A 20,513-nucleotide genomic window follows, 5' to 3' on the forward strand; every position below is an offset into this window, starting at 1 on the left:
TTAGTCACTTTATGTGATTTTGCACTTTACGCATATGCACTTTACTTGAAGAATTGGATTATATTTATTTCATCACATTTATGCCCTTTGAGTTAGCGCCACATATCTCTATTTACCTTATTGTTTTTCTGTGTGGGAACACTGCCGTATGTGTGGCGGCTTCTTAGTCCTCTTTAGCTGCTTTGGCTCGCCTTGGTTTTGCGCATTCGTTTTCTTTGTTTCTCCATTCTTTCATGCTACCCAGTCACATGACTGCTCTCCTCTGACGTTTCATGGATGGTCATGTGACCGCTCTCCTCTACCAATCTAAAGCAACACTCAGAGGAGGAGCGGGAGGAGGAGAGCGGCCATAAAGAACGGAGCTAATTAGGTATTTAGAAGCTTTGTTTTACAATGACACTGACACAGGAGGAGCGGTGTATGAAAAGGGGCTGGCAGTGATGTTTTTCTAACCTTCGACTATGCTGGCAGTGCTGTCCCTGGGCCAAAAGGGGCGGCCGGCCTGACACCCCGCAATGTGTGGCACCCAATCCCTAGCCCCCCCCGATCCCTAGCCCCCCCTCCCGTTGGTGAAAAAAAATTATCGGCATATAACACGCAGGCGCGGTTTGCCCTCCATTTTCAGGGGGAAAAAGTGCGTGTTATACACTGATAAATACGGTAGATGTACTTCTCTTGAGGAAACCCATTTTCCTAAACAGTACAGTCCTTCATGTATCTTCCATTAATCTCCATAGTTCTATTTGGCCAATGCAGAGGACAAAACGAGAGCGATAGTTGTGTTTTTTCCAAACACTTGAATTTCTCTCTAATTCGGGTCGTTAGAGACCCAAACGGTAGATTTATCTTATTGACCGGTCAATGGATGGTAAAGTATACACCTTTACTTCCTATTACGCCCCTAGTCGTGGCCAAGTGGCATTTTTATCCTCACTAGGCCATTCATTTCACCCCATTCGGAAGGCATAGTTGTGCTTGGAGTTGATTCCAACATGGCTTTTGACCAATATCTCAACAAATCGAGGGGGGGGAAATCTTGCCTTAAATGTCCTCAAAAACAAAGCTTGCGTATAGCTAAACTATTGCACACTTCCGACTTAATAGATATTTGGAGAAAACCCACATTCCAAAGATTACACTTATTTCTCATCACCTTACTAGACCTATGCCAGGATAGATCACATTTTTGTTTGGCTCGGTTATCCCGTTTACCTCCAAGTCCCTTATCAGAGACCTCTTTTATCTGACCATTCTATGGTTCACGACCCCCTGGATCTGAAGGCCCATTTCAGTGGTGCCTGATAAGGAGATCTTTATACCTACCTCACTTACATGCTTATTGATATATCAAATAAGTGAATACAACCTTGCCTATATAAGAACCGACCCATGCGATTGCAGCTATAACCAATGGAATTAAGAGCAAGTAATAACTGTGTGAAAGGATAACAATCTAATTTATTCAAACTTACTATTGTACAGAAAAGAAACTTGTAATATGGTTATGAAGGACATTCAAGTGCTATCAGTACGTCCAGACAAATTGTAGGATAGGAAAGGTTACAGAAAAGATGAAGTCACACACTAGAAAAGTGTAATGCCCCGTACACACGGTCGGATTTTCCGATGGAAAATGTCCGATCGGAGCGTGTTGTCGGAAATTCCGACCGTGTGTGGGCTCCATCGGACATTTTCCATCGGATTTTCCGACACACAAAGTTGGAGAGCAGGAGATAAAATTTTCCGACAACAAAATCCGTTGTCGGAAATTCCTATCGTGTGTACACAAATCCGACGGACAAAGTGCCACGCATGCTCAGAATAAATAAAGAGATGAAAGCTATTGGCCACTGCCCCGTTTATAGTCCCGACGTTTGTGTTTTACGTCACCGCGTATAGAACGATCGGATTTTCCGACAACTTTGTGTGACCGTGTGTATGCAAGACAAGTTTGAGCCAACATCCGTCGGAAAAAATCCTAGGATTTTGTTGTCGGAATGTCCGAACAAAGTCCGACCGTGTGTACGGGGCATAAGAGGTACATTTACAGAGAAAAAAAACTTACGTCCCCATGCTTCTTAGCTCACGAACCAAATAGCCTGAGCCAATGATCTGAGTTCCAATATGTACACACTTGTAAAACCCCACCCCTCCTCACCCCCTTTCCATAAGCTAAGACATTGCCACATTCCCTCAAGAGTGGGGGGTTGAAGAGTCCTATTCCCTCACATAAGCCAGATGGGGATGAGGAGCTCACTTAAGCTAGGACACCAGCTACTATTTTCTGACCAGGTTATTCCTGTTCCCTTCCCACCTCCTTTTGAAGTGACATTATTGTGCTACCAAATGGTCAGGTAGCTACTCCAGATAACATTCCACAGCATGGTAAGATGTCTCTGTTGATTCTAAACATGTTCTGAAACGATAGCGTCAATGAAAGATCACTGTAATGACCTTCGGGGCCCAAATCTCCACCACAGCCTTAATGAGTCCTTACTTGGTGATCCTGTCCAATGCATTGCTTAAAGTAATATTAAAGTCTAGAGCAGCCTGGATCCTCCTCTTCTCGGGTCCCTCACTGGCGCTCCTGGCCCCTCACTCCTGTCAAGTGCCCCCATAGCTGTGTCCATTCAGACACAGAGCCGTGGTTCGGGCCCCACCCCCTCTCTCTCCTCATTGGCTAACTGACTTTGACAGCAGTGGGAGCCAATGGCGCTGCTGCTGTGTCTCAGCCAATCAGGAGGAGAGTCCCGGACGCTGAGGCATTCGTGCAACATCGCTGGATCGAGATGGGGCTCAGGTATGTATTAGAGGGGCTGAGGGGGGCTGCTACACACAGAAGGTTCTTTATCTTTAAAGCATGCATTAATAAAGCAATACTTTCTTACAAATGACACTGGAGATGTTTCCCTGGAAACCTTGTGAGCAATCATTTAGATATCCACTCAACCTTATCTCAGCCCTTGGCTCCTATTTAACAGAATGGCGAATGAGTTTCAAACTTTGAACAAGTCCCATAAACGGCACCCTACGAGTAACTCCGTTGGCCAACTAGACGCGGTGCAATTATCTTGAATTTGGCACTGACTACAGAGGCTGAAAAAAGTCTTAGATGGTCTGCTGCACGCTTTTATTCCCAAAAAGACAGTATTGGTCTGAGGCTAGCATCTAGAATTACTCCCAAAGCCCACTCTTTCTCCTTCCCTAAAATCTGCACCAGTTCGGTAGCTCTCTCCCATAACCCTCAACGTATTATGCAGACTTTTCAGGACTTATTCTAAGCTTTACAAGGCGGACGACTCAGTCTTCTTGAGCGTGGGTTTCCTCCGGGTACTCCGGTTTCCTCCCACACTCCAAAGACATGCTGGTAGGTTAATTGGATCCTGTCTAAATTGTCCCTAGTATATATGAATGTGAGTTAGGGACCTTAGATTGTAAGCTCCTTGAGGGTAGGGACTGATGTGAATGTACAATGTATATGTAAAGCGCTGCGTAAATTGACAGCACTATATAAGTACCTGAAATAAATAAAATAAAATAAACTTCTCAGCTGACTTTCTCCATGGTATCCCTCTCCCTAAATTGGCCCCACAACATCGATCCAGTCTTGAAAAACCTGTTGCAGAAATAGAAGTTTTAGAGGTAAATATCTTAACCACTTGCCGACCGCCGCACTACGATGTACTTCGGCAGAATGGCACGGGCAGGCATAAGGGCTCACCTGTACGTCCCTGCCTACCCGCGGGCAGGGGGGTCCAACCAGACACCCCCCCCGGTGCCTGCGGTGGTCGGCTTCATTAAAGGAGCGATCCATGCTGAGGGGGGAGGCCATCTATTCGTGGCCACCCCCTCGTGATTGCTCCTGACGAATGAAATGCTTTTGCTGCTGTAATGTAAACAGCGGCAGAGGAAGTGATGTCATCGCTCCTCGTGAAGCCTTTTCGTTCCGACTTCCGAGGAGAGAAGACATAAAGTAAGTCTGCACCAACACAACACTTACAGTAGAACACTCAGGCACACATTTCACCACTCAGTCACCCCCCTGCACCTCCTGTCACAGTGACACCAATAGCAGTTTTTTTTTTTTTTTTTTGCAGATTATTACATTGGTGTCATTTGTGACAGTTATAAGTGGTAGGGCAGTTAGTGTTAGGCCCCTTTAGGTCTAGGGTACCCCCCTAACCCCCCCAATAAAGGTTTAACCCTGTGATCACCCCCCGTCGCCAGTGTCACTAAGCGATCGTTTTTCTGATAGCTGTATTAGTGTCACAGGTGACACTAGTTAGGGAGGTAAGTATTTAGGTTCGCCGTCAGCTTTTTATAGCGCCAGGGACCCCCATATACTACCTAGTAAAGGTTTTAACCCCCTGATTGCCCCCTAGTTAACCCTTTCACCAGTGATCAGCGTATAACTGTTATGGGTGACGCTGGTTAGTTAGTTTGTTTTTTATAGTTTCAGGGCACCCGCCGTTTATTACCTAATAAAGGTTTAACCCCCTGATCGCCCGGCGGTGATATAAGTTAAGTTTTAGGGTCAGATATGGTCTGCGTCGCCCCAGGCATCATCAGGTTAGTGCCAGTACCGCTAACACCCACGCACGCAGCATACACCTCCCCTAGTGGTATAGTATCTGAATTGATCAATATCTGATCAGATCTATACTAGCGTCCCCAGCATTTTAGGGTCCCCAAAAATGTAGTGTTAGCAGGATCAGCTCAGATACCTGCTAGCACCTGCATTTTGCCCCTCCGCCCAGCCCAGCCCAGCCCACGTGCAGTATCGATCGATCACTGTCACTTACAAAACACTAAACACATAACTGCAGCGTTCACAGTCAGGCCTGATCCCTGCGATCGCTAGCGTTTTGATACAGTCGCTAACAGTTTCGGAGCTTTTTTACCTGTGAGTCTCACTAGTGTACCATTAAATTTAGGGCCCAAAATGGCAAATCGAAGGTACACTAGTGAAGAGGCCTACACGTTTCTGAGCATGACAGATGGTGAAGAGGAAGTCCTTCATCTGTCAGATTCAGGCTCAGAATGCGAACCAGTAGACAGCAGCGGCTCCATGACAGATAGCTCTGACGACGGAGTTGTGGTCCCTGCCAAGGTCAGGCGTACCAGACCCCAATCTTCTTCTGCTGTTGAGGTGCAAGAACCGCAGGGCTCTCATATGGAGCAGAGAAGTACTAGTGCCGCTATTCCTTCTGGTGAACTGGCAAGCACCAGCGGCCTAGTACACCCTGGTCGTACATCCAGCACTGCAGTAACACGTGGTGACGTGGCAAGTCCCACAAGTGCAGTTCAAGCTGGTGAGATGGCAAGCACAAGTAGTGTCCCGCTGCCACCAAGAAGACAAAGACAGGCCCGTTTTGACCATAGTGTCCTTCCTGCAGAATTTGCCAATCCTAATTGGGAACCCACCACTTCTGCAGCACCCGTACTTCCCCCATTCACTGGCCAACCCGGCATTCGGGTTGAAACAGTTGATTTTACATCACTTGATTTCTATTCGCTGTTTTTCACCAAAGATCTCTATAGATCTATTGTGGACCAAAGCAATTTGTACGCTGGTCAACACATTGCCACTATTTCCCAGTCCTCCCTTGCCAGAGATTGGAGACCAATTACGGTCTCCGAATTTAAGACCTTTCTGGGCCTATCCCTCAACATGGGCATAGTTAAAATGAGTACGTTGCGGTCATATTGGTCCACTGACCCATTGTACCATATGCCCGTGTTCTCTGCTTCCATGGCCAGGGCACGATACGAGCAGATTTTGTGGTTCACTTCAACGACAATGAACTCTGTCGTCCTCGTGGAGACCCTGGATACGATCTGCTCTACAAAATTCGGCCCCTCGTAAACCACTTCAACCAACGTTTTGCAGACTTGTTTACTCCCCATCAAGTTGTCTGCGTTGATGAGACCCTGATTAAGTATTCTGGCCGCTTGTCATTCAAACAGTACCTTCCCAGCAAGCGTGCCAGATACGGGGTCAAGATGTATAAGCTCTGTGACAGGGCCACAGGCTATACAATGTAGTTTTATGGTTTACGAGGGAAGAGATAGCCACGTAGAGCCGACAAACTGCCCTGACTACATAGGAAGCGCTTGTAAGATTGTGTGGGACTTGGTGTCACCCTAATTCGGAAAGGGGTACCACTTATATGTGGACAATTTATTACACGAGCGTGCCACTTTTTAGTCACCTTTTTGATCATCAGATTGGAGCATGTGGCACCGTGTGATCTAATCACTGGAGCTTTCCCCAGTGGCTTGTAGATTCCCATCTTAGGCTGGGGGAGAGAGCCTACTTTAAGTGTAATAACTTGCTCGCTATGAAGTGGAGGCATAATAAGAATGTTTTCGTTCTTACCTCCCTTCATGCAGACACGACGGTCCAAATTACTACGGCAACTGGTGTTGTAGAGAAACCCCTCTGTGTCCACGAATATAACCAAAATATGGGAGGGGTGGATCTCAACGACCAGTTGTTGGCGCCATACCTAGTTGCCCGTAAGGCCAGACGCTGGTATAAAAAAGTGTCTGTTTATTTATTTCAATTGGCTTTGCTGAATGCTCATGTGCTATACAGAGCTTCAGGACGGACTGGATCCTTCCTTCAATTCCAGGAAGAGATCGTCAGAGCCCTTCTGTTTCCAGACGATGCTCCACCTCACCATGCCCAACCAAATGCAGTAAGCCGGCTGCATGAGAGGCATTTTGTTTATGTCCTTCCGCGTAACCCTACCCAACGAGCCCCCCAAAGAAAATGTTGTGTCTGCAGAAAGCGCGGATATAGGCGTGATACCCGTTATTATTGTCCCTCCTGTTGTGACAATCCTGGTCTGTGCATTGGTGAATGTTTTGAACGCTACCATACACTAGTGGAGTTTTAGCGTAGGGTACAGCATTGCACAGACTAGGCACACTTTCACAGGGTCTCCCAAGATGCCATTGCATTTTGAGAGACCCAAACCTGGAACCGGTTACAGTTACAAAAGTTAGTTACAAAAAAAATATAAAATAAAAAAAACAAAAATAGTTGTTTATATATTGTTCTCTCTCTCTCTATTCTCTCTATTGTTCTGCTCTTTTTTACTGTGTTCTATTCTGCAATGTTTTATTGTTATCATGTTTTATCCTGTTTGAGCATGGGGACAGCAGGGGCGGAGGAGCGATTTGCTCCTAACTTTTGCGGGTGGATGCCCCCATGCTTCAGTATATATATATATATTTTAGGCACAGGTTGTGTTAAAAAATGTTTTATTTTTTACTATGTTTTTTTTGTATTTGCTTTGCAGGTTTGGTAAGTCTTACTGTTTATACTGTAATGTTACTTTGTTTTATTGTTAACTATCATTTGCTTAGCAGGTACGCCAATTCAGCTGCAGCGCGGATTTATTTATCTTGACAGCAACAGGGTTTGCTCCCACGATAAATAAAGCCATGACTCCAGCACTGTAGGAGGTGATTTCACCACCACAGTTAAAAAAAAAAAAAAAAGAGCAAGGGCAGCACAGTGGTGTAGTTGGATAGCATTCTCGCCTAGCAGTAAAAAGGGTCGCTGGTTCAAATCCCAACCACGACACTACCTGCCTGAAGTTTGCATGTTCTCCCTGTGCCTGCATGGGTTCCTCCGGGTACTCCGGTTTCCTCCCACACTTCAAAGACATGCTGGTAGGTTAATTGGCTTCTGTCCATAATAATAAAAAAAAGAAAAAAAAAAAAAAAGAAATGGGGGAAAAAATAAGAGCATATATGCCGAAGCATGGGGGCAGCTTCGTTCATCCCACAGGCTCATGAAAAACAAGATTACAATATATGCCCAACAAGGACCAGCAACGTACTGGTATGTTGCTGGACTTTGAGTGGTTATACCAGAATGATGCCTGCGGGTTTAGGTATCATCTTGGTATCATTCTTTTCAGCCAGCAGTCGGCTTTCATGTAAAAGTAATCCTAGTGGCTAATTAGCCTCTAGACTGCTTTTACAAGCAGTGGGAGGGAATGACCCCCCCCCTCCCACCTTCTTCCATGGTTTTCTCTGGCACTCCTGTCCCAATAGGGAACCTGAGAATGCAGCCGGTGGTTCCGCCAGCTGACCATAGAGCTGATCAGAGACCTGAACAGCTCCAATCATCTCTATGGTCTAAGAAACCGGAAGCTATGAGCATTTCATGACTTAGATTTCGCCGGATATAAACAGTGCAATTGGGAAAGCATTTTATTACACAGATCTTGGTGTGGTCAGATACTTTGTGGGCAGAGGAGAGATCTAATAGACCCCATTTTTTTCAAAAAAGAGTACCTGTCACTACCTATTGCTATCATAGGGGATATTTACATTCCCTGAGATTTACAATAAAAATGATTAAAAAAAATATAAATGAAAAGAACAGTTTAACAATAAAATTAAAAAGCAAAATAAATAATTAAAAAAAAACAAACAAAAAAAAAAAACACCCCTGTCCCCCCCTGCTCACGCTCAAAGGCGAACGCAAGCTTCGGTGCTGTAAACAGCAATTGCACCATATATGTGAGGTATCACCACGAAGGTCAGATCCAGGGAAGTAATTTTAGCAGTAGTCCTCCTCCGTAAATCTAAAGTGGTAACCTGTAAAGGCGTTTAAAAGCTTTTAAAAATGTATGTAGTTTGTCACCGCTGCACGTTTGTGCGCAATTTTAAAGCATGTCATGTTTGGTATCCATGTACTCAGCCTAAGATCATCTTTTTTATTACATCAAACATTTGGGCAATATAGTGTGTTTTAGTGCATTAAAATTAAAAAAGTGTGTTTTTTCCAAAAAAAAGTGTTTGAAAAATCGCTGCGCAAATACTGTGTGAAAAAAAAAAAAAAAAATGAAACACCCACCATTTTAATCTGTAGGTCCTTTGCTTTAAAAAAATATATAATGTTTGGGGGTTCAAAGTAATTTTCTTGCAAAAAAAAAATATTTTTTCATGTTTACACACACAAATCCCCGTGCTGGCGCTCGTGCATGCGATCACGCATGGCCGGTGGCGATCATGCCCGCTGGCCACGCTCATTGGGTCCCCCGCCATGCAGCGGGCGCGCGTGCCCTCTGGTGGTCGAAAAAGGGTAGGATGTACCCATACGGGATTTTGCCCAGGAGAGCCATTGTACCGCAGTATATCTGCGTGACATGGTCGGGAACCGGTTAAAATAACTAAGGGTACATATCAAGTCTGCTCCCTTTAGCCATTCATTTTTGCTATTTCCATAGTGACTGGCGATGGCAATCAGGAATCGCCTTCGTATCCGTGGAGTGTTCTGTGGCTCTCTTGAACATACATGTGCATTGTTTGCAGATGACCTTCACCTGTTTGTTACCTCGCCTCTTATATCAATCCCTAACCTCTTTAAACTACTACATGACTTTGGCTTAGCCTCTGGACTCCAGGTCAATATGTCTAAATCCAGGGCCTTGAATATTACGGTCTTTCCCCTCCCTGATCGAGCGTTTACAGACCCATTTCTCGTTCTCTTGGAATTCCAGTTCCATGCCTTATTTAGGAGTGCACTTAGCACCCAACAAAAGACCATTTGTACAAGGTCAACTACCCTCCCGTCTACAAAAAGCTAGGTGAGGGCCTCGTCAATTGGTCTAAACATGATCGATCTTTGCTGTGTCGGATCAACTCTTTTAAAATTACCTTATTCCCACGCCTCCTCTATTTATTTAGATCACTACCTATTCCGATAAAGAAAGCACACCTGAACAGTTTCCAATCCAAAATCATACACTTTATCTAGGGAAATAAAGGCCACCTCTGCCCTAAAAGTATTCTTTTTAGATTGCGAACCCAGGGGTAGATAGCTCTCCCTAATCTTTGGTGGTACTGTCAGGCAGCCCAGTTGGCACAACTTTCCATTGTCTACTCACGGGGCTCTAAACCAGATTGTATCCTAATAAAACGGCAGGCGGTCATTTCGTTACACGTTTAGACTACCTTATTTGGTTTTCCTCCAAAAGTAGAACCCCTTTCCTTGCACCTACCCTCTCCCACTCCCTAGCCTTATGTGGCCGGTTACACAAACATCCCTTGTTAATCTTTGAACTTAGGCCCCTAGCACATCTCTTCCATAATCCAAAATTTCCCACGGGATTAAATATTAAAGCATTTCAATGGTGGTTAAATAAAGGACGGTTTCGCATAGTTAATTTATTTGATTCTATGGGGCCTTTATCAGCGATCTACTGTCAGTAAACTGGAAATGCCCTAATCGGAGAGATTCAGGTTCTCCCAAATTTCTCACTTTCTACACTCCATCTGGGTTAGTAAACTCGACCCCCCTTACCCCCCCAAACATAACCTTGCCAGTAGAAGAAATGGGCGCCATAGGCGCATTATGTGACAGATGGTTCCTCCTGCTGGCCTATAAAAGGCTGCCTCTGCCTGACCCAAGTTTCTCTTTCCTGTTCCTGAACCTGTGTTATACTTTCAAGTGATTCCTGTTGTGACCTCGGGCTTATCTCCTGACCTGCTCTGATCTCTCCAGTGTTTGACCCCCGGCTTGGCTCACGGAATCTGCTATACTTGCACCTGCCTGATTACCAGTGTTTGACCCCTGGCTTGGCTCACGAACTTTGCTATATTTGCACTTGCCTGATTACCAGTGTTTGACCCCCAGCTTGGCTCACGGACTTGCTATACTTGCACCTGCCTGATTACCAGTGTTTTACCCCTTGTTTGGCCTGTGATTGACCCTCAGCTGGCCTCACCATAGCCTCCAATCTGCTCTCCTGTGTTCTACCCTCAGCCAGGCTTTTACTAGTGTTACTCCTTGTCTTCTCAAGCAAAGTCTCCAAGTGATCATCAGCTCAAGCCTTCTCAACCTGCTGGCAACCCGTGCTTCTTTGAGCCCTATACCTATTGTACCAACTTCAGGAGGGGTATACTGTTCTTAGCCTCAAGGGGAGCCTCTCTCAGCATCTTGGCCTCGGAAAAGGTATCTGACATAACCACATGGTGCCCTGAGATCTTGGCCCAGAGGGGAGACATCTCTATCATGTATTCTTCTCTGGCTGAAGCCACGGATAAGCCTGCATATGCTCGGAGCTGGAAACAAGACCTGGAAGAGGAATGGGATCTGGACACTTGGCACCAGTGCTTTCAGTGCTCTTTTAAGGGAGTTATCAATGTCTCCTTGATTGAGGCCAATATTAAAATTCTTTTGCGCTGGTGCCTACATGTCTATCCAGACTCTTCCCCTCTCTATTTTCGAGGCTGTGACCACATAGGCACCTTTTTTCACACGTGGTGGTCCAAGGTTTCTTTAACACATTTTTCCATATGCTATGCATGGTCACAGGCTGTGCTATTCTTCAGACTCCTCGAATTACTTTACTAAATAGAAGGGTGGATAACACCCCCAAATATATCCAGTCTCTTCTCTTCTACATGCTATTGGGAGCTAAAACTACAATGGGCCGAGCCTGGAAACAGCCCTTGGTTTCCTTAGTAGCAGCTAAACCGAAGATCTCCTGGATAAAAAAACTCATCAGCGTCTTATAGGACAAGGCCAGAAAATTTGAACTTATCTGGGAACCTTGGGATTCCTTTCTCAATGTCCCCTTATGATCTCCCAATCGTTTGCTATATTAAAGCAGAACTCCGGGATCGGCAAAAAATCCCCGATCAGTACACCCTCCTACACAAAACACTAAACAGTTATTACAGTTATGAAATTCCTTACCAATGAAGAGAAAAGTCTAATTAAATATTAAGGAAGTCCAGCTCTATAGTTCAAAAAATGCATCATGTATTCTGCTAAGGAGGAGCTGTTAGAACAGTGATTACATCATAAACTCCCCTCTCTCTCTAACTATATTTCCCATGAATTCTTGGGATTAGAGTGAATGTGGGAGGCATGTACATGTTAAATGTGAACAAGCCCACTTCAACATAAATTACACCCCTCATTCTGCAGCCAGCCACACTACTCAGTATCACACAGGTTGGGTAGGTTACAGTCTTATAAATGCAAAGCTTGTTTGTGCTCTCCTCCACCAGCCACAGCAGGAGATAAACATATTGCCCTTACTGGCTCTATCTAATCGTTACTGAACTGTAGACACATCCCATAATTATATTTCATACACACTGTACTCTGCTGTAATTCAGTACTAGAAATACAGTCAGGTCCATAAATATAGGGACATCGACCCAACTCTAATTTTTTTGGCTCTAGACACCACCACAATGGATTTGAAATGAAACGAACAAGATGTGCTTTAATTGCAGACTATCAGCTTTAATTCGAGGGTATTTACATCCAAATCAGGTGACGGTGTAAGAATTACAACAGTTTGTATATGTGCCTCCCACTTTTTAAGGGACCAAACGTAATGGGACAATTGGCTGCTCCGCTGTTCCATTTCCAGGTGTGTGTTATTCCCTCATTATCCCATTTACAAGGAGCAGACAAAAAGGTCCAGAGTTCATTTCAAGTGTGCTATTTACATTTGGAATCTGTTGCTGTCACTATCAGTGAAGCAAGCCATCATTAGGTTGAAAAAAACAAAACAAACCCATCAGAGAGATGGCAAAAACATTAGGTGTGGCCAAATCATCTGTTTGGAACATCCTTAAAAAGAAAGAATGCATCAGTGAGCTCAGCAACACCAAAAGACCCGGAAGGCCATGGAAAACAACTGTGGTGGATGACCGAAGAATTCTTTCCCTGGTGAAGAAAACACCCTTCACAACAGTTGGCCAGATCAAGAACACTCTTCAGGAGGTAGGTGTATGTGTGTCAAAGTCAACAATCAAGAGAAGACTTCACCAGAGTGAATACAGAGGGTTCACCACAAGATGTAAACCATTGGTGAGCCTCAAAAACAGGAAGGCCAGATTAGAGTTTGCCAAACAACATCTAAAAAAGCCTTCACAGTTCTGGAACAACATCCTATGGACAGATGAGACCAAGATCAACTTGTACCAGAGTGATGGGAAGAGAAGAGTATGGAGAAGGAAAGGAACTGCTCATGATCCAAAGCATACCACCTCACCAGTGAAGCATGGTGGTGGTAGTGTCATGGCGTGGGCATGTATGGCTGCCAGTGGAACTGGTTCTCTTGTATTTATTGATGATGTGACTGCTGACAAAAGCAGCAGGATGAATTCTGAAGTGTTTCGGGCAATATTATCTGCTCATATTCAGCAAAATGCTGCAGAACTCATTGGACGGCGCTTCACAGTGCAGATGGACAATGACCCGAAGCATACTGCGAAAGCAACCAAAAAGTTTAAGGGAAAGAAGTGGAATGTTATGCAATGGCAAGTCAATCACCTGACCTGAATCCGATTGAGCATGCATTTCACTTGCTGAAGACAAAACTGAAGAGAAAATGCCCCAAGAACAAGCAGGAACTGAAGACAGTTGCAGTAGAGGCCTGGCAGAGCATCACCAGGGATGAAACCCAGCGTCTGGTGATGTCTATGCGTTCCAGACTTCAGGCTGTAATTGACTGCAAAGGGTTTGCAACAAAGTATTAAAAAGTGAAAGTTTGATGGATGATTGTTAATCTGTCTTATTACTTTTGGTCCCTTAAAAAGTGGGAGGCACATATACAAACTGTTGTAATTCCTACACGGTTCACCTGATTTGGATGTAAATACCCTCAGATCAAAGCTGAAAGTCTGCAGTTAAAGCACATCTTGTTCGTTTCATTTCAAATCCATTGTGGTGGTGTATAGAGCCAAAAAGATTAGAATTGTCGATGTCCCAATATTTATGGACCGGACTGTATTCCTCCTGCTGCAGCATTGATCTTGCTAAGAGCAAATAATGCTTGTATAGTGTATGAGAACATCCCTAGCCACACCAAAGAGAGAGCTGAGACATGATGCTTTACATCAACATGTGGCACACATAAATGTCGGCATAAGAAAAAATAAAAAAAGGGCAGCGCTAACTTGCTAATCAATAACACAATAATGGTGGAACCCTCTAATGTATGGAAATCTCAATAAACTTCAATATCAGTGTGGTCTCATCTGTGCCCATAAGTGCGTTCTCATCTGTGCCCATAACTGCTGTCCCATCTGTGCCCATAGGTGCGGTGTCATCAGAGCTCCGTAGGTGCAGTCTCATCTGTGCCCATAAGTGGGGTCTCATCTGTGCCCATATGTGCGGTCCTATCTATGCCTATAAGTACAGAGAGTGGATCATTACGAGACACTGGCCGGGTGACAGAGCGGGGGATCTCGGGCTGTGACAGATCTTGTTGTATCTTGTATATTAAACACCATAAAGTCTGCCTCCTGGGCCGGCATTGTGATTGACAGCACACTGATCCAATGCCGGCCCAGGGGGTGGGGCTGTACGGCGATCAATGTTTCAAATACAAGATCTATCACCCAGCTGATGTTTAGTAACGATCCCTGCTCTGCAGTGAGAGAAGGCGGGCGGCAGCAGTGGGGGGGTGGGGGGTGTTGAGTCGGGGCGGTGCTGGCAGAGAGCAGAGGAGGGAGGAGGAGAGGAATCCACCTCCATGGGCCCGGGGGCTGTGAGACCCCCTCCGCCCACTACACGGAAGTTCAAGTCCCTGCTCGCCATGAAGAACTACAAGTGGATAGTGACAAGACTGCTGGCTGGGACTACAGGAGGACTAGCAGCCAGTGGTCTTACAAATCGGATATCATCAGGCAGAAACGGTTTTTCTTCAAAATCAGCAGGCTATTGCAGAGGAACTACAGAGCTCAGAAAAACATGGATGGCATAGTCGGTGAAGGTACGAGATCAGCAACAAGGACATGGGGAAAAAACATTTTCCGGAGTTTTAATCCTTTAAATCCCTCCCTCGGTGACTGTCTTCCACCTTTCTGTCCTACTTCCCAGGCTCACTTTTTCTTTCTTTTTTGGTTCTTCTTCCTATTCTGCTTTTAAGTTTGGTTTGATTTCAAGTTTGATATGACATCATCCAATTAGAGCAATAGCCAATTTGGCGCCAAAATGATAGCAGGCCTGGGAGTGGAGCTCCTCATCTCAGTTCTCCCTGCTTTTGTCTGGACTGTGGTAGCCTTTACGCCTCCAATATAGCACAAAGACTCCCCATGTTCTCTCTCTTCCGCATTTTGTTGCCCCCAGGGTACCCGGTCATTAATTGACTTTTTCTCCCATGTAGACTCTACAGTGGTTGGGTTCCCAGGAGATATGTTTTTTGCAATTATTAACCTTTGTACATTGTTTTACGCTGTTCCCACCCCTAACGACACAATAGTTCAACATTATGGTTAGGACCCTGGGTACAATCACTGTCTACATATTACTTTTATTTCCCCTTACATGTTTTGGCGGAGTATTGTACTTCAATATATGCAACTTTTGTACTCTGTGTCGGTATTGATTACTGATTGTTCTGTTCATTTTCTTTTTGAAATTTGTCAATAAAAGAGATTGAAAAAAAAAAAAAAAAGAAATCACCCAGGAAAAAGGTATGCCTTTACAATCTGCTAAATTTGTATCCAAGTGAGTGCAGTACAATAATGAGTGTCTGCAGACAAGAGTGAAGCATAGTGAAGGTTCCTTCAAGTTTGGGGCTGCATTTCTGCAAATGGAGTTGGAGATTTGATCAGGATCAATGGTGCTTTTAATGCTAAGAAACACAGCTAGTACAGGGTAATACACTTACACTCCCAAGAGGTGGCAGTCTAGGTCCTTTGTGGACTGCCAAATGATGGGAGTGGTATATACAGCTCTATGTGTATGTGGAGCTTTCTATATCGGAAAGATGAAATGGACCTTTGGTCGACTGGTGCAGGATCACCTATATTATATTGACGTGGGTCTCCTGTACACACCTATTTGTAAACATGTAGGTCTAAAACACAGCTTTGATCCCACAGTGATCTCCTTCTTTGTTTTGGTAAAGGATCCCTCAAAACCCATGAGGAGGTGACAGTGAGGAACAAGTATGTAGGAGGTACAGTGGGGAAAAGGTGTGTGTGTGTGGGGGGGGGGGGGGGTGTATAGTGGGGAAGAGGGGTTAAGGGTGGTACAGTGGGGAACAGGTGCATGGGGGGGGGTGCAGTGGGGAACAGATGTGCAAGGGGGCACAGGGGGACCCGGGAAATAAGAATTGGTATCGGCGAGTACTACTTAAAAAAAAAAAAAAAAGTATCGGTACTCATACTCTTTTTGGTAAAAAAAAAAAATGGTATATCCTAGTTGTTGTTAAAACTTTTTCTTTCCCATTATTACTATATTTCAGCTTTGTTAGAGGGAGTTGCCTCTTTTTACCCACTTCCTAGCCAGGCCATTTTTTTGTGATATGGCACTGCATTGCTTTAACTAACAATATTTTATACTTTCTGCTACAAAACATTCCTAATAACATAAAATGTTTCTTCATCAGTTTAGGCCAATATGTATTCTGCTACGTATTCTTGTTAAAAAAAAATCTTAAGCGTATATTGATTGGTTTGCGCAAAAGTTATCGCGTCTACAAACTATGGGATAGATTTATGGCATTTTTATTTATTTAATTTACTGGTGATGATGGTGATCAGCGATTTTTAGTTTGACTGTGACATTGCGGCGGACAAATTGGACACCAAGTGACACTTTTTGGGGACCAGTGACACCAATACAGTGATCAGTGCTAAAAAAACGCACCGATCACTGTATAAATGACACTGGCAGGGAAGGGGTTAACACCAGGGGCGATCAAAGGGTTAAGTGTGTCCCTGGGAGGTGTTTTATTAACTGAATGGGGGATGGATACGTTGGAAAAAAAGAGATTGTGTTTCAGCTTAGCTGAAACACAAGATCTCTTTTCCTCCCTGACAGATCAGCGGTTTGCCTTGTTTACATACGGTTTGCTGCTCCATCTCTCCACAGAACGATTGGTGGCTCGCGTCAGCCGCCGGACCCGCTGATTGGCTCCTGCTGTGTCAAATCGCAGGAGTGGCGCTCTGGTAGCGTATGCGTGCCCCCTACACTGCGTGCAGTATATATGCGGTGGGCAGTCCGGAAGCGGTTAAGTAGCTACCAAACTTTTCTTGTTTTCCTGTTTTCGGTCAGCTCCAAAATAGGTTTTCAGTAGATGAATTACATTTTCTTAACTTAGTTCAAAACAAAATAAAGGTCAAATAAAATTATGTGGACTTTAGCCTCCCCCTTATTTTACCCATGATAAATGTGTATATATATTTTGTTTTGTTATATATTCTTTACAAACTAATATATTTCATCTTTGTATGACTTTTTTTTTTTTTTTTTTTGGCAATTCTAGGTAAACAAATTAGAACAAAGTTGTCTCAAGCCTTTAACCATTGGCTTAACGTGCCAGAAGATAAAACACAGGTATTTTTTATTTTTGTCCAATTATGTAATGTTCTGATTTAATTTTCTTTTTGTATAAAAGCGAAACATATAAAATGGTCATTAACACTCATTAACTCATAGCCCATATTCTTTCGTACACCCAGTCGGTGCTTCTTCTTCTTCTGCGGGAATGACCTCTTCGGGGCACCCTAGTGTCTCCATCCTTCCCCTTTCAAGAACCTGGCCTTTAGGTGCAGGTGAGCTGGGCAGGGGTGTAGTGTCATGCCCTGAGTGTCATACACTGAGAAGCGTTCGGAGGGGAAACCAAGGCCTGTTGGGCTAGTAAGGGATTATGGCTATCACCTCCGCTACTTCCGGCTTGAGTTTCCGTAGGAACTGGAGGGTAATGGGGGATTGTCGGAAAGGCATAAGCTCTGCGGAACCACCATCGCTCTGTCAGGGCTTCTATCCTGTAGGTCTAAGCTGAAGGTCCCGGAACCTCGAATAGTACTTCGCCAGTTTTTTGTTGCAAGGGGAGGCAAAAAGATCGACTTCTGGGGAGATCTCCAAGGTTAGGATTCATCTGAACACCACCTCGTGGAGAGACCGATCGTTGTCTAAAAGGACTCGAGAGAGGAAGTCTGCCTGGACATTCTGGATCCTGGTTACATATGTTGACCAGGTTCCTCTGAGCCCAGGTCATAATTGGTTCAACCTCTTGAAGCAGGGCTAGGCTTTGAGTACCCCCTTGTCTCCTTATGTAGGCTTCTGCCGTTGTGTTATCTAATCTGCGTAATACAGAGGCCCCTGGTATCAGATGGCGAAACGCCAGAAGTGCTTGGAACGCTGCCTGTAGCTCTAGGATGTTTGACACTGTTCCTCGAGAAGGAAAGTCCCACAAGCCCAGAGCCACCTCTGCCAGACACTGAGTGCCCCAGCCCCTGTTGCTGGCATCTGTCGTTATTGTGACTCATGTGATCGGAAGGAAGGAGTGACAATTGCATAGGTTTTTTCGCTGGAGCCACCAAGGAAGGCAACCCTTCATGGCTGACGTAATGCGATTACGCTGGGCTTTGTTGCCTGACCATTGACGAAGAAAGCCTTTTTGGAAGGGCCGCATCCTCCACTGTGCCCACTTCACCATTGGTATCGCGGCCACCATGGTGCCGATGATCCTCAAACACTGGAGGGCATGGAGATGAGAATAAGAGAGCCGGACAAATCCTTTCTCAAATTATCGCAACCTTCTCCTCGGGTAAGGAGATGGTGCCTCTCACTGTGTTGAAGAGAGCTCCGAGGAACACAAGAGACTGTGACAGTTTCAACTAACTCGGTCTAGGCTCGGGAGCCACACAAATTTTTGGAGATTGGAGATGACCTGACCCCTGTGTTCTAGGAGTCGATCCTTGTCTTGAGCCAGCAGGAGGCGTTTCTCCCAGTACTGATGGAGACGGATCCCTTTGGCTCTCAACAGAGCCACAACAGCCAACAAGACCTTTTGAAAAGACATGTGGAGATGTCGACAGCCCTGAAGGGAAGGCACGTGAACTGTAAATAAAGCCGGCCTATGGAGAAGCGGAGAAACTGTTGGTAATCTGCTGCCACAGGAACATAAAAATAAGCGTCCTTGAGATCTATGGAGACCAGCCAGTCTCCTGATTGGGCCGACAGCTGGATTGTGGACAGTGTCTCCATTTTGAACTTTTTTTTTGATAAAACGGTTCAGGTGGGTCAGATCTATGACTGGCCTCCATGCACCATTCTTCTTTTTGACCATAAAGAGAGGAGAGTAAATTCCCATGCCTCGCTGGTTGTCTGAGACAGGGATAGCAGCACCTTGTTCCGATAAAGATTCTTTGTAGGCTAATAGAATCAGCCGTTTTTCTTCTGAGGCCAGAAGAGAGGTGGGAACACACCTGAGTCTGGGAGTGCTGCTGAAGGCCCAGGCATGGCCTTTAGAGACCATCTTGACAGTTCAGAAGTCTTGGATTGAGGCCTCCCAGACGTGCCAAAGCAGAGAAGGCGAACCCCCACTTGGCCTGTCTGAGCGGGCCCAATCTCAAAAGGACTTGGTCGGTTCCCTCTCTCCTGTCAAACCGCTCTTGGCAGATTTCTTGAAGGATGACTGACTTGCCTTCCAAGATTTGGAGAATTCACGGCCCGGCTTGTAACTACGTCTTTCCCTGGTACGTTTCTGGTTCTGTTTCCTTGGGAATGCTCTTCTCTGGCCTTGCAAATGCCGGTCCTGAGGGAGGAACCCCAACTTGCCTCCGGTGGCCTGGGTTATGGCGTTATCCAATTTGTTGCCAAAAGGGAAGACCCTTCAAAAGGAATTTGGCACCATACCTGTTTAGATGCTGGGTCAGCCAGCCAAGGGCGGAGCCACAGGGCACGCTTGGCGGTGACGGCTGAAAGCTTAACCCGGGCCACCAGACGAATGATATTAATAGAGGCCTCCCCCAGGAAGGCAGATGCTAATCTCAGCTCCTGGATGGGCGAACTCCTGGCCAGTTCTTTCGAGATGTTCCTGAGTGTTTAGTCCACATTATCTGTCCAGATTTCCATGGCTTTTAACATTGCAGCCAGAGCAATGTCGATCTGTCTATCCAAGGCGTTCCTAAAAGAGCGCGTATCTTCCAAGGGAAGGGTCACTTTTTTAACCAGCCTCATCACAGCTGCATCCACCAGCGGAGCCGACTCCAAATGCTTGACCTCTAACTCTTTCAAGGAATGAAGTTCTTTTTCTCCACCTGGCCCCACTCATCTGTGATGACTTTGCCTAGTTCAGTAATGCCGTGTACGCATGGGCAGATTTTTCGGCATCAAAGTTCCAACGGACTTTTGACGGACTTCCGAACAAACAGACTTGCCAACACACGATCACACCAAAGTCCGATGGATTTGTGCATGATGACGTACGACCGGACTAAAATAAGGAAGTTGATAGCCAGTAGCCAATAGCTGCCCTAGCGTCGGTTTTCGTCCGTCGGACTAGCATACAGATGAGCGGATTTTTCGCCCGGACTCGAGTCCGTCGGAAAGATTTGAAACGTGTTCCAAATCTAAAGTCTGCCTGATTTTTGACCAAAAAAGTCCGCTACAGGTCCGATGAAGCCCACACACGGTCGGATTGTCCGGATTCGTCGCGTTGGACCAGTCCGGTCGAGAAGTCCGCCCGTGTGTACACGGCATTAGAAACGGAAAGTTGACATGT

At 45.3% G+C, this 20,513-nt stretch overlaps 1 protein-coding gene across 6 annotated transcripts in view; it reads left to right on the forward strand.

Moving 5' to 3' along the window:
* GGPS1 (geranylgeranyl diphosphate synthase 1) overlaps positions 1-20,513 on the forward strand; it is a 163,348-nt gene that overhangs the window by 116,315 nt on the left and 26,520 nt on the right. For 4 of the 6 annotated variants that reach the window (XM_073627578.1, XM_073627577.1, XM_073627579.1 and 1 more), the window contains one exon: positions 17,268-17,338. The exons of the other annotated variants lie outside the window; for them this stretch is intronic. In XM_073627578.1, coding sequence (XP_073483679.1) covers positions 17,268-17,338 — 71 coding nt within the window. The remainder of the gene's footprint in view (positions 1-17,267; positions 17,339-20,513) is intronic. 6 annotated transcript variants of the gene reach the window in all.

The sequence above is a fragment of the Aquarana catesbeiana genome, linkage group LG04, assembly GCF_042186555.1.
Source record: "Aquarana catesbeiana isolate 2022-GZ linkage group LG04, ASM4218655v1, whole genome shotgun sequence".
In the NCBI taxonomy this organism is placed as follows: domain Eukaryota; kingdom Metazoa; phylum Chordata; class Amphibia; order Anura; family Ranidae; genus Aquarana; species Aquarana catesbeiana.